This window comes from Apis dorsata, unplaced genomic scaffold (genome assembly GCF_000469605.1).
Source record: "Apis dorsata unplaced genomic scaffold, Apis dorsata 1.3 scaffold_113, whole genome shotgun sequence".
Taxonomy (NCBI): Eukaryota; Metazoa; Arthropoda; class Insecta; order Hymenoptera; family Apidae; genus Apis; species Apis dorsata.
This window is the reverse complement of record NW_006263408.1, coordinates 1,394,244-1,406,988: the sequence shown is the minus strand read 5'-3', so window position 1 is coordinate 1,406,988 and position 12,745 is coordinate 1,394,244. Positions and strand designations below refer to the sequence as shown.

Here is a 12,745-nt window from a genome sequence, read left to right as displayed (position 1 = left end):
TAATCATATTTTTGGAAAATTAACTTAAAAAAAATATTTGATGATTTATTATACGATATTATATAGTTAGTTATTATATATAACTTAAAATATTATTTCAATTGGAAGTGTATATATCTAATAAAAATTTGTTTTTGTGTATGTATGAATAAATATCTCATTGACTATTTTCACATTATACATAAGCTTATTCTTGACATTCATAAAAGATCGTCGATATAGGAATAAGCTTCTAATAATACATCGATAACATAACCTATTTATTTTTTTCACGCTATTTATTAACAATTTTTTCTAACCAACATATAAAAAATAATATTTTTTCCAAATAAAATTCTCAGAATTGAATGTATGATCTGCGTTCAGTAACAAAATTTAATTAAAAACCACCGCTCAAAAAAATTATTCATCCATGTTGGAAATCGATAGTTTATATGATCCAAAATTCGCCGCGAGTGAAATGAAGAAACACATATCAGCGACACGTGCTAACGTTCTACTTTCGATATTACGAATGCCATGTATAACACGAAATATATAGACGCGCAAAGAATTAGATCGCGTGAGAAACGTGATAATTTTAATGCTAAAATTAAAGAATAGCAGAAATGTTTCATATACAAATATTTATCAATTAAAAAAAGAACAAAGAAAACAATATGATCATTTCTAAATTAATAATATTTTTAATAATGACATATGAATATCTTGGTTCTAAACGCGAGGCACGTGCTTTACAAAAAGAATGGAAAAGAGTAATGGATGAGGGCACCTGTTACGACTCGCGATACATTATTTCACAATATTCCGAATGATCTCTATTAAAGTGGCGAAATGGATCATTTATGATTAGCAGAACGTGTTTATACTTTTCACGCAAATAAGATTATCATGGAGTACACTTGTTTGCAAAAGAAAGAATACGCCCATCCAGTAGTAATCAGTGAAAAAACAATGAAAAGATGCACTTGAAAAACAAACGAAGAGTTAATAACACGATGAGATCGTTGTATTCTCTCATTTTATTCGTTTAACATGTTTTGACAAGTAACTGCAAAGTTGTCTTTACTCTATCAGTATACATAATCATAAGAAAAATAAAACAATAACCTTAATACGCGATTAATAAGACGTTAAAATGTAGATGTATTAACGAATCATTTTAATTTCCATTGAAACTGATAATTTGACATTTAATGCTATTTATAGGAGCTGAACATTTTGAATATATAAATGAATGAGATATGAAACAAAAAAAGAAATACACTTTTTGAGATAAACGAAAAACCAGTCGAAAACATTTAGCAACAATAAACTAGCGAAAAGGGTGGTGCGACATCTTTTGTAGCGTGATGGTAGATCTTCCGAAATTGATCGTACTTCGCAACGCGCATACTCTCATTACTACTTGCATATGACAATAAATGGACTTTTCCCCCATGGGAAGATAGAACGTACATGTGCGAACGATTGAGTAACAGAAACATATCTTTACGATCCGTAAATGAATCAGAATTTTTCTTAAAATCATGAAATAATAGAGCAAAAATTATACGATAGAAAAGATTGAGGGTGCGTCTAGTTCTATACGAAAATATCAATAAATAAATATTTCTCTCTTAGGGAGAGAGAACAAAACAATCACAATATACACACATCGTGAATGTTAAACTTGCTATTCTTCTGATGTATACGCACGGTCATCAATATCGTGATATGATTTCATTTAGTTATATTGTAATACTCACCGTTGATGCGTTGTGTATTAAAAAGATAGAATCCAATAACAAAACGAATAAGCAATATTATCCAGTGTGGTCGATGATTAGATGACCGGCACTACGATGCACGCTCGACAATGGCTGGCACACATTAAGTACACTGATGCACTACTTGATGTACACGCACTCTTCACCGGGCAAAAGCCACTGATCAAAATGAAAAAGCGGCAGTTCGACACACACGAATTAAATTCACTGATCTTAACTAGCTGATAAGTCGTTTGTTGATTGCCAGCGTTTTGATCAAAGAATCCCAACCACCTCCTTTACTATCCTAGGCCCACGGTGGCCATTACACTCGTCGCCGCAACAAGAGAGCGTGTTTTCCTTTTTTCCAAGGGGATCAACAACTCGCCCGCTCCGAGGCCGTGGAAGCGACTGTTCTCGGGAGATTCGCGGTGCGGTCTCATCGACCAATCGTGGACCAGCTTTCACCGAGCGCCATCTTGCTTAGCCGAACACAAAGGGGCCAAAACCCGAATGTTTGCGTAAATGTCCGAACCTTAACCACCCCTACTATCCGATCGACGTATCTCTTCTAGCTTTTCTCATCCCTAACTTTCAATACGGATTTTATTGTAGGATTACCCGCCCTTCTTTTTTTCATTTCATATAAACCAATTCGAAACGAAGAATAATAATTTCAATAATGAATTTCACAATGTTATAAGATTATTTTTCATTCTTTTTAAAATTAAAAAATATTCATTAAACACTTCTAATTATTATTAAACAATTAAAGAACATTCGAATACTTTTTTCATTCTAATTTTAATTTTAAAATACTAATTACTTTATGTTCTGTAATTTTGTCATAATTGAAATTGTGTTTTTTGAATCCATTAAGAATTTGTTTAATTTAAAATAAATTTAATTTTTTATAAAGAATTAGATAGAAAAAATATTTTATATATAAATGCTTAGAAACAATACTTTTTTAAATATTTGAGAGAAACTAGTAACGCCATCATTGAGAGAAATGGAAAAACATACTCTGTCGGTAATGTTATAATATTTAGAAATGATACATATGAAATTTTGGAGGTTATGGTTCATGAAATCAAAGTAGTTATACTTTTCTCTTAATAATATTTATTTCGTTTGGTAAATAATTTTAAATAATTTATAACAAATATTTTCAAAAATATTTATGTTTGTGCACATTTATTTATTATAAATAAATAAAATTGAAATAAATAATTATTAAACAATGGAAGAAATGAGTGAAAAGAATAAGAAATGGACTGATGAAGAACGATTAAAACTTGCTTCAAAATTAGATGATGAACTCGATGAATATATAAGTAATTTAGAAAAAAAAAGTTATACAGAAGGATGGCCAGAAGATCAGTGGGAACAAGAAATGGAAAAACATCCATTTTTTATGAAAAAAATACCAGAACCTGGAGAAGAACTTTCACCCTTGATGGAAGGATTGCAACAGCTCAAATATGGAGAAGATGAAAATACACCTGAGGGTTTGAATTTATTTTTAAAATTTAATTATCTTTTAATTATAATTTATTAATATAAATTTTATATAGATATTAATAATATTATAATTATGCATGTGTTTTATAGAACTTGCTAATAATTATAAAGAAGATGGAAATTTCAATTTTAAATATAAAAAATATAGATTAGCTATTCTGAGTTATACAGAAGGCATAAGAACTAAATGTAAAGATGTTGATTTAATGGCTCAGCTTTATAATAATAGAGCTGCTGCACATTTTATGTTAAAAAATTATAGGTATACTTTGATCTGTTAGATAATGCATTGATTTCTTACAATATTAAGATCATTTTTTATCTAAATTATAGATCAAGTTTAAATGATTGCAAACTAGCTTTGAAATTAAAATCAAATTATACAAAAACTTTAAATAGAGCTGCTACTTGTTGTTTATATATAAAAGATTATGATAATTGCATTGATTTTTGTGATCAGTTACTTGATGAATCTCCCACTGATAAAATAATATTACATTTAAAATCACAAGCAGTTGCTGCAAGAGTAAGATATATATAATATTATACGAATTTGATAAAATATTTAGATATATAATATATAATATATAGATATAATTCATATTTGAATATTTATAGGACCGTTTAAAAAGAGATAAAAGAAAACAAGATAGATTAGAAAAACAATTAAATAAAAAAGAAGAAGAATTATTAAATATAATAAAAAGAAATAAGATTAATTTAGAATTGATCGAAGAAAATAAAAATCCAGATTTAAAAGATTTGGAACCTCAAATACCACAAATAGCACAGAATAGGGTTCATTTGGATGCACAAAATAAGCTTATTTGGCCAGTTATGATTTTATATCCAGAAACACAACAAACAGATTTTATACAAAATTTCCATGAAGATACATTGTATGATTTTATGTAACATAAGTATTTCAAATTATTTAAAAAATTAAAGACTATTTCATATAAATTTGCTTATTCAGGTTGATAGAACAATTAGAACAGTTGTTTAATGAACCACCTGAATGGGATTCACAGAAACGTTATATTCTTCAGAATATAAATGTTTATTTTGAGGGTAAAGATAAATGTTCTTTATATAAGGTGGACATTGATCAGTCTCTAGGAAAAATATTGCAGAACGAGCAGTAAGTGTGAAAATTAGAAATTAAAAAAAATTAAAATCCCAAATAATTATAAAATAAAAAATTTCAGATTTATAGTACGAGGAGGTACACCGGCATTTTTGATATTTGTAAAGTCTAGTGAAGCAGAAAAACGATTCTTAATGAATTATTAAATTATATATATTATTTTTAAATTTATAAAAAAAATAAATTCATAAAAAATACATAAAACTATAATTATTAATTATTACTACCTTTCCCCTAAATTAAGTTGAAAGAAAATATGAAAAAAAACATTATTATTTCGAAAAAAAATTTAATATATTTCCTCTAAAAAATAATTAATATAAATAGATTCCATTTTATAACTAACATAAATGTAGAGGGACCGATAATAGATGATTGAGCAGTGGTGCCATCTGTAACACCTGCCAGAGCCAAATGGGCATAAAGAGTCAGGGCCTGAGTTAGAAATTCAGTTCAAGAGACGCTCTAGAACGTGTGAATGCGTCTTGAAGCGGTTGCATTTCTAATTGTTACGACAAATTTGTGTTAATACAGTGATGAAAACGTGTTGTGTTAGAAAGACGATTAAAAAAAATTAATAATTTATTAATGGATGTTGAACATTAATTAGTTCAAATTTGAATTGTGAAATAAGATTTTTCAACGTGGAAGAGAAGCGGAACAGGACACAAATGATGCCAAAGCAATGCAGGCAAAATTTTGTACTTCTTCATTTCTTATTTCTTCAATAATTTCTTCTGTAGGAATAGATTGTTAGTATTTTTTAATAATTAATATTATATTTAATATATAAATTTTATATTGCATTATTATATCAAATGAAAAATATCCATTTTTTTTTCCATGAATAGAAATTATATTTAAATTTTAAATTATTCATGCTTCATTTAATCTTAATTCGAGAAATAAGGTAATAATTCATGGAATTATTAAATGGATGAATTTCTGATTTTTATTTTTCAAAAAATAATGTTTCTAAAAAATAAATTTAATTTTATAAATAATATAGCTCTTTTATATTAGCAATTAATTTATTTTTTATATAATTCTACAAACATTTCGTTAACTTTTATTGTCTTATTGAAAGTGAATCGTAATCATATAGTATGCAGATCCATTTTAATTTCAAGTGATGTGGAATTGCAGTTACATAGAAATGGTGACTGTTGCATCGTGTCGATATTGCAAGATCGATAAAAATCGCACGCATCCGGGTTTAACAATTTTTAAAAATAAAAGCCATGGGTGACCGAATGTAAAATAAAGAAAAAACGTATTCACGGAGTGAATCAGTGTCAGATACGTTACAACTGACGTGATGTTATTAGTACATACCAATGAAACAATGGCGTGTTAAATTATTCATGAGGTCATTGTTGCATCGTAACGCAGATTCAAACGTCGAGCAATTTGAGGTGCGACAAAATTGAAATTCACCAAAATTCAATCGTAATTATTAATAACTTCATCTTATTAGTTCTATTTAATTAATTTGTTAACAAAAATTATTTATATCAAAATTATTATATATTTTATGCTATATAACAGTATTTCGTGAGAAAAATTCTATGATAGAATTATTTCTAAAAGAATCATTAAGAAATTATATTATATTATACTTACTCGTGACTACCTTTCTCTCATCGTTTGTCTCTTTCTTTTTTTTTTTATTTTTTTAAGATAGTTATTCTTAGACTCAGATAAATGGATTTCATTTAATTACAATAACAAGAAAGTGGGAATTCGAATTATATATTTTTTTATTTATATTTAATCGAATTAAAAACTTTCAGATAAAATTAATATTAGAAATAATTAAAAAATAATTAAAAAATAATTAATTATATTTTATTTTTATTCTTATGTCACATCGCCAAGATATATTTATTCTAAATTGATTAAAATAAAAAAACATATCGTTGCTTGGCATTAATAGTAATACATTTCAAAAAATACAATTTTAGAGCAGAACTTTTTAAAATTTATATTTTTAAAAAAAATGAAAATACAATATTAAATCACTATATCAATAGACCATATTAATTATTATTGTTATCAATTATTATATATAATTATCAATTATTTTTTATGTTTATTAAGAATGAAATATTCTTTTTACAATACTTACATACTAATTTACGGTTGTAAATATATCATAATTTATCTCACAAAAATTCATAAATCCAAATATATATAATATCAATTGACGACATTTTTCAATGTAAAATTGATGATAAAATTATATTTAATGGCATGAATCAATCGATTTTCTACCTTCATTATCTTCTAAATCGTATTACGAGAGTTGTGAGCGAACAGAACAAGAAACACAGGTTGGTCTCGAGGAAGTGGTGGGATGATTACGTGTCCTAGTTTCGCAGGCTATAGTGGACCACGATGCATCTTTATCCGATGCCCTGAAGCAAATGGCCGGTATACATATGTCGAAAGAGTTGCGTCAGGCGAGAAGAAAAATCTGCGAATCGGACCGGTTGTAACAACGAGTCAATCTACTAGAGAGGAAAAAAATTCCAAGATATCGTGTGTGAGGTTCACATTACGTTCAGAAAGACATACCAAAGATAGCTATCTCGGCTCTGTCGATTTACGTCAGTAAAAAGAGAAATTCTGTAGAAAGAATAGATTAGTGAGAAAATACCGTATGTACAATGCAATTATATTATATACGCGATATATATGAAATTCAACGAAACTTAATTAATCTTTTTTTCCTCTTTTAATATATCTATACGGAATATATAATTATTATGATTATTATTCATGAAATTTTGTGTAAACGCTCTAAATGCATATTTTTCAAAATTTCTGCACTTTCTCCTTTGCTCTAATTATTTTGTCTATAAACACGGCCAAGATACTAAGAGAATAACATCCCTTGTTTATTCCTTTCTAATATTATATTATTATACCTTACTATAATTAAATGAAACAATTAGAAAAAGATAAAAAAAAAATATCAAATCGATAATTTTCTCAGATTATTTCGTCTCTCTATCCATTTTTTGATCTCACTTAATTTTTTCTAAATTAAAAAAAAAAAAAAAAGAATGATCGAAACGAATGAAACAATGTCTCAATACATGAACAATGTGGACAATGCCACAATAGAATTATACTTTTGCGTTCCATCTCATGCAAAACTGTCACGAACAGATTCGTGAATTCGGATCGTCGGTGACTCTCTCTTTGTTAATCTGTCTCTTTCTCTATTTTTCTGCTTTTCGTTTGTTCTTTTCTATGAGCGATGATATTTCACACGAAGCTATATGGATATACGTATATGTATATATAAGTATGTATGTAGCTGCATCACGACACGGTCTAACGGCATTCAGTCGACCTCATCATCCTGCTTCTCTACATTTAGTCACATACATTCTTGCATTTTCCTTGCTCTTATATTACTTTTACCAATTTCTGCTTCTTTCATCCGCGTACCTTTGTTCTCTTACTTTTTGCTACTTTTCGTTCTTTTCTGTCAGCCATTCTCTGATCGACCTTTTCTCTCACTTTTTCTAGCGACGTTTGCTATTTTTCTCTCATATCTGTGATTCCTTCGTCTCTCCTGCCTATTTTCTCTTTGTACGTTCCATATATCTGTTCGCGACAGAAACTAAAGATAGTGAAAAAAACGCTGAATGTTCTTTTAATAATGGAGATCAATTCTAATTATTTCATCTTCTCATTCATACGATTAAGCATTTGTTCATGTTCATCTATATCTATTGGGAAATTGTAAAATAAACTTAGCGAAAGTTAAATTGTTTTGATTGTTGAATATAGACTACGTTAAAAATGTTATTATAATACTATTCGTGTTGCAGATTGATGTAATAATTAAGACCATAACTGTTTGAACAAAGTAGATAAAAATTTTTAAGAATTGATTAGAAATTGAACAAATAAAAAATTGATATTTAATTTATTAAAATATTTTTCAAGTTATAAATATTTAATTTTTTATTAAATAAAAAAAAATGAAATGGTTTGCTATATTTTATGTATCTTTCAGTTTCATTTTATTCAATATCTAATCCAAGTATAATATTTAATCTAGTAAATGAAATTATTTATAATTTAATAAATAAGTTTCAAGTAAATCAACTTTTGTTTACTTTTTATTCTTTAAAATTATTCTTTTCTAGTTCAAATACTGTAATATACATTATACATTATATGTATACCAATATATATTGTTCAATTAATATATCTATAACCCAGTTGGTAAACTTATAATTAGATTTTAGAAGGAATTATCTATTAGTTCTTTAGACTTCTGAAATGATATTTACACCAGTTCTATAGTTTAAATGTTTATAAAATAAATTATGCATATGCATAAAGATTACATCTGGTAATTATATTTCATACGATATTTTTTGTAGAGATAATATAAAACGTATTAGAAAAATATTTTAATCGTCCTGTAATTATAATATTTTCTTATCGATAAAAAAAAATATCTATTAAAGCGTTCATTTATCCTTGCCAGTATCTCGGTATAAGCTGGTCTCAAGATAGATCCTGCGGGTCGTTATCGTTTTTCATTAACATAACAGGTATTAATGTCAGCGATATCGCGTCAAGGTTTCGATTACGAAAATCACCGTGGCAATCATCGAGACCAGTTTCGACCCAATTCGTTCTCTTTTTCAGCCGCGAAAACATCGATCGGTTATCCAAATTGCTTAGCCAGAAATTTATTCATTTTTTATTTTATCATTAAACAAACTGCTGCCAATATTTTCACATTATGCACGCTTTATTCGGTGCGAATTAGTTCAAATTATACTTATACATTTCCGACCAATGTCCGTTCGGAACAGGAACGGACGATATAACCTTAAACAATTTGTAAAAAGTGATGCGCCTGCGCAATACACGGACGTGTGAATGCAATATATTACGTTCGTGCAATTGCTGTTCCAGTTACGTCAAGAATGCTACCCGACGGCGTTGTTCATGAATGCCAATGTAAACTCATTTTAAGAACATTGAAAAATAACTGGGATAAAAGGAATGAAGAAAAAAGCAGGATGATGAATCAACACCGTTTGGACATTGGGAATGGATCATGAGTTTGTTAGGTGAAATCGTATTTCGTTATAGATTTGCTGTTGGCAAGACACTTAAATTATTCAATAACGAAAGGTTCATTATAATATTATTCAATTATAATGGATAGTGAAATTAATGATTTGGAGAATTCATAATTTTGATTAGTTAAATAGAGAAATCAATTCTTGATAATAAATATTTTTGAAAATGTCATGAGTTTTAGAGAGGGATTGAAGATAGGGATAATAAAATAGATCATGAAAGTTATATAAATTAGCAGTACATACAGAGATTTATAGAATAGGAATAATGCATTGAATGTTTAAGAAAGAAATGCATTAAATATTTAAATTATATATATAGTATAATTAGTTATATTTATATTTAAGTTACATTGAGATTATTATTTATTACTTATTTTATTCAACATTGAAAAGTTTATGCAAAACAATTGGTTAATTATTTTTTATTTTAGATTTAAAAATGGAATAAAAATGTTAACTTCGAATTTTTAATTATAAATAATATGAGTTAAAAGTTTAAATTCAAAATTCTAGCTTAATTTTATTGAAAATTTGAAATGAAACAGAAGATTTGAAATATAAATAGGATTAGAAATATAACATAGGAATTACAACAAACTTTTCGAATGAATTTCATTTGTTTTAATAATTCTATATTTTTGATTGATTTCGTGATAGATTTTTTAGATATTTGAATTTATCACTGCTAAATAAACAGAAAAACGTGAAATATATCAAAGATTTTTATTCAAAAAATTCTTTTCTTTTCCTTGTAATTCCAGAAATCGATGTTGGGCAATATTTAACGCAATTAAAGATTAATGATTACAATATAAAATATTTAAATAGCAATAATGATTAACGATTAAAGTAATATACAATCGAAACGAAATATCAATAATATAAAACAGGAGATTAATCGTCAATTGGATTTAATTATTTATTTAATATTTATATGCATCAGATAGGGCAACAATTTATATTTTTAATGAACAATTAATGATTAATTTCTTTTACTCGTAAGAATTAATTAATCAATTAAATTAAAATCTTGATTCAATATTTGATACTAGATGATAGAATATTTATGATATATAGAAATAAGTAATTAAATTGATATTATATAAAATAGCATTTCTATATATTTCAATTTCAGTTTGTAATACTGTGTTTATAAATATGAAATATCCAAATATTTATAACTTAAAATTTTTAAAAAACTAATAGATTGGAATCATTATATAAAAATAAACTTATATAATTTATTCATATTTTGATGTGTTTCGAGCAACTTGAAGAGTTTTCATTTCAAGATTCATTAAAATTTTAATTGTTGTATTGTTGTCCAATATTATGATTAGATAACGACCCATACGTTGAGAAATACTGAAGTAAAATATTATTTACATACGTATCTAATTTCTAGCTACAATGGAAGAGAATTATATATAAACAAAACTCTCCTCTCTCAAGATATATAAATTTTTTCCATACTTCTAAAGGATTTAAATCTATTAATAATATTAACTCGAACTTGTATGTTTTGAATGAATCTTTAGAATACGATGATTGTTGGATAATAACATATAAATATACACATGTATCGTATATAAATATAATAAAATAATAAAACTTATCCAAATTTCATTATCTAATTAATTATAATCATTAAATGAAAAATGATTTCATCATTGAATTACAAATTTAAAAAAAATTTCTGAAAATTATTTCAAAATAATAGAATGAAATAGAATAGATATAGATATGATATCGAAATTTGATTACCTATTTTCGAAATACATATTTATTATATACATATATATTCGTATAACAGTTTTTGAAACATTATTATGTATTATATCATACAAAGAACAATTCATCGTAAATATATCGTATGTTAATTAATATTGATAAAAGATAATCGATTTAACAGAATCTATCTTGCATTTAACGAGAGAACGATATTTTTGATACTTCATTATCAACAAAGAATAACCACTTTCTTGGTATTTTGGAAGAAATTGAGAATAGTCATCAATTTGAAAAATTTTTGAAAAATTTAAATTTTAAAAATCATCAACTCAATGTCTACTAATTACTATATAAAAATTATTATTTATTAAATTATCGTATCATCTAAATATCTATTTTTCCATTTTTAATGCTTTTTTATATTAATTCATTTAAATTTGTATCTTCTCTGTTCTTCTAACAAGATCATCAATTCTTTCATCTTATACATCTTACCTTCTTAAGCGCACGATTTACGTGGACGACATTGTTTACAGTTGGCACAACGTGAAAGAAAGGCGAGAAGAAGAAGAAGAAGAAGAAAAGATCACGCTGCACATCGCCGCCATCGAGAGATTTGGACTTTGACTAGTACTCAAATAGAATCCCGAAACACGGTTGATACAAAATCGCGCGACATCCGACACAATAAGTTCCGGTAAAAGGGAAGAAGAAAAGAAAAGAAAGAAGGGAAAAAAAGCGGTCAAGTGGTGCACTATACGTAGCTTGACACGGTTCCATATTGGTATATGTGCTGATCGTTTCTGTAGTTTATTGCGAAATAGAAGAAACGAGATCATCCCCGATCCTCGAGTGCTGATCGACCTTTGTATTTTTTTTCTCTCTCTCTCTCTCTCTTTCTTTTTTTTCTTTAAAAATTCGAGAATAGTAAGTTGAATACATATAACAGAGATTCATACTTATCACCACTTGCTACATCTTTCAGATGCAAGGAGAATGTATTAACGGGAAGAGAGAGCGAGGTATTCGTTAAACTTTTCACGATTCCACTGGAACGAACTTGGTCCAATTAATGCGATTACTATGCACTGGAAGCCCCACATTGTCGTAACAAGGATGATCAAATTTTAATTCGAAAAGGGAATCTTAATAGCACCTTGGGATTTTAACCCCGCTCGGGGTAAAGAACGGCTTGTGTGACTTAAGTGGTCGTAAAAAGATACGAAAAGGATAAAAAAAAAAAGAAAAAAGGAAAGGAGAAGAAATAAAGGAAGAAAGGAAAATAAAAAAAGAAAGAGTATATTACGTGAAAAGCGAAAGAAAGAGAAGAATATTCATGAAGGAAAAAGAAACAGCAAGGGAACTCTAACTTCAGAAGGATTTCCCTTTATCATTCAAAACAGCCGGAAGGAAACACATGTGGGAAACAACGACAAAACTCTTCAACTCTTATATGCAAATCACAACCTTCT

The 12,745-nt window shown here is 27.3% G+C and overlaps 1 protein-coding gene and 2 long non-coding RNA genes across 18 annotated transcripts in view; 2 read left to right on the top strand and 1 right to left on the bottom strand.

The window, feature by feature from the left end:
- LOC116185173 overlaps positions 1–2,197 on the bottom strand; it is a 73,918-nt gene extending 71,721 nt beyond the window's left edge. For both annotated transcript variants that reach the window (XR_004149960.1, XR_004149961.1), the window contains exon 1: positions 1,749–2,197. This is a non-coding gene — a long non-coding RNA (uncharacterized LOC116185173). The remainder of the gene's footprint in view (positions 1–1,748) is intronic.
- A 566-nt stretch (positions 2,198–2,763) lies between these two features.
- Positions 2,764–4,623, top strand: LOC102675722 (DNA polymerase interacting tetratricopeptide repeat-containing, protein of 47 kDa). 2 transcript variants are annotated; one of them, XM_031508958.1, is made up of 7 exons: positions 2,764–2,885; positions 2,960–3,259; positions 3,363–3,527; positions 3,599–3,798; positions 3,891–4,171; positions 4,249–4,413; positions 4,481–4,623. In XM_031508958.1, exons 2-7 carry the CDS (start codon positions 2,992–2,994, stop codon positions 4,563–4,565), a joined length of 1,164 nt encoding a protein of 387 aa, XP_031364818.1. In that variant the 5' UTR covers positions 2,764–2,885; positions 2,960–2,991; the 3' UTR covers positions 4,566–4,623. The 2 variants fall into 2 exon arrangements, with proteins under 2 accessions (XP_031364818.1, XP_006612590.1); XM_006612527.2 differs by having other exon boundaries at positions 2,765–2,885; positions 3,363–3,534; positions 3,606–3,798.
- Positions 4,624–4,771: 148 nt separating this feature from the next.
- On the top strand, positions 4,772–12,528 carry LOC116185170. Of its 14 annotated transcripts, none has more exons than XR_004149957.1 (5): positions 4,772–5,120; positions 5,566–5,834; positions 6,793–7,079; positions 9,370–9,591; positions 11,810–12,528. It is a non-coding gene; the product is annotated as an uncharacterized LOC116185170 (long non-coding RNA). The 14 variants fall into 14 exon arrangements; XR_004149954.1 differs by having other exon boundaries at positions 5,525–5,834; XR_004149953.1 differs by having other exon boundaries at positions 5,507–5,834.
- The last annotated feature ends 217 nt before the right edge of the window (positions 12,529–12,745 follow it).

Bases quoted from the DNA above. Each gene is read 5' to 3' on its own strand.
- LOC102675722 (XM_031508958.1), top strand. From the start codon at position 2,992: ATGGAAGAAATGAGTGAAAAGAATAAGAAATGGACTGATGAAGAACGA. The intron at 3,260-3,362 runs GTTTGAATTTAT...TGTGTTTTATAG, and splicing joins AGATGAAAATACACCTGAGG to AACTTGCTAATAATTATAAA. The intron at 4,414-4,480 runs GTAAGTGTGAAA...AAAAAATTTCAG, and splicing joins AAAATATTGCAGAACGAGCA to ATTTATAGTACGAGGAGGTA.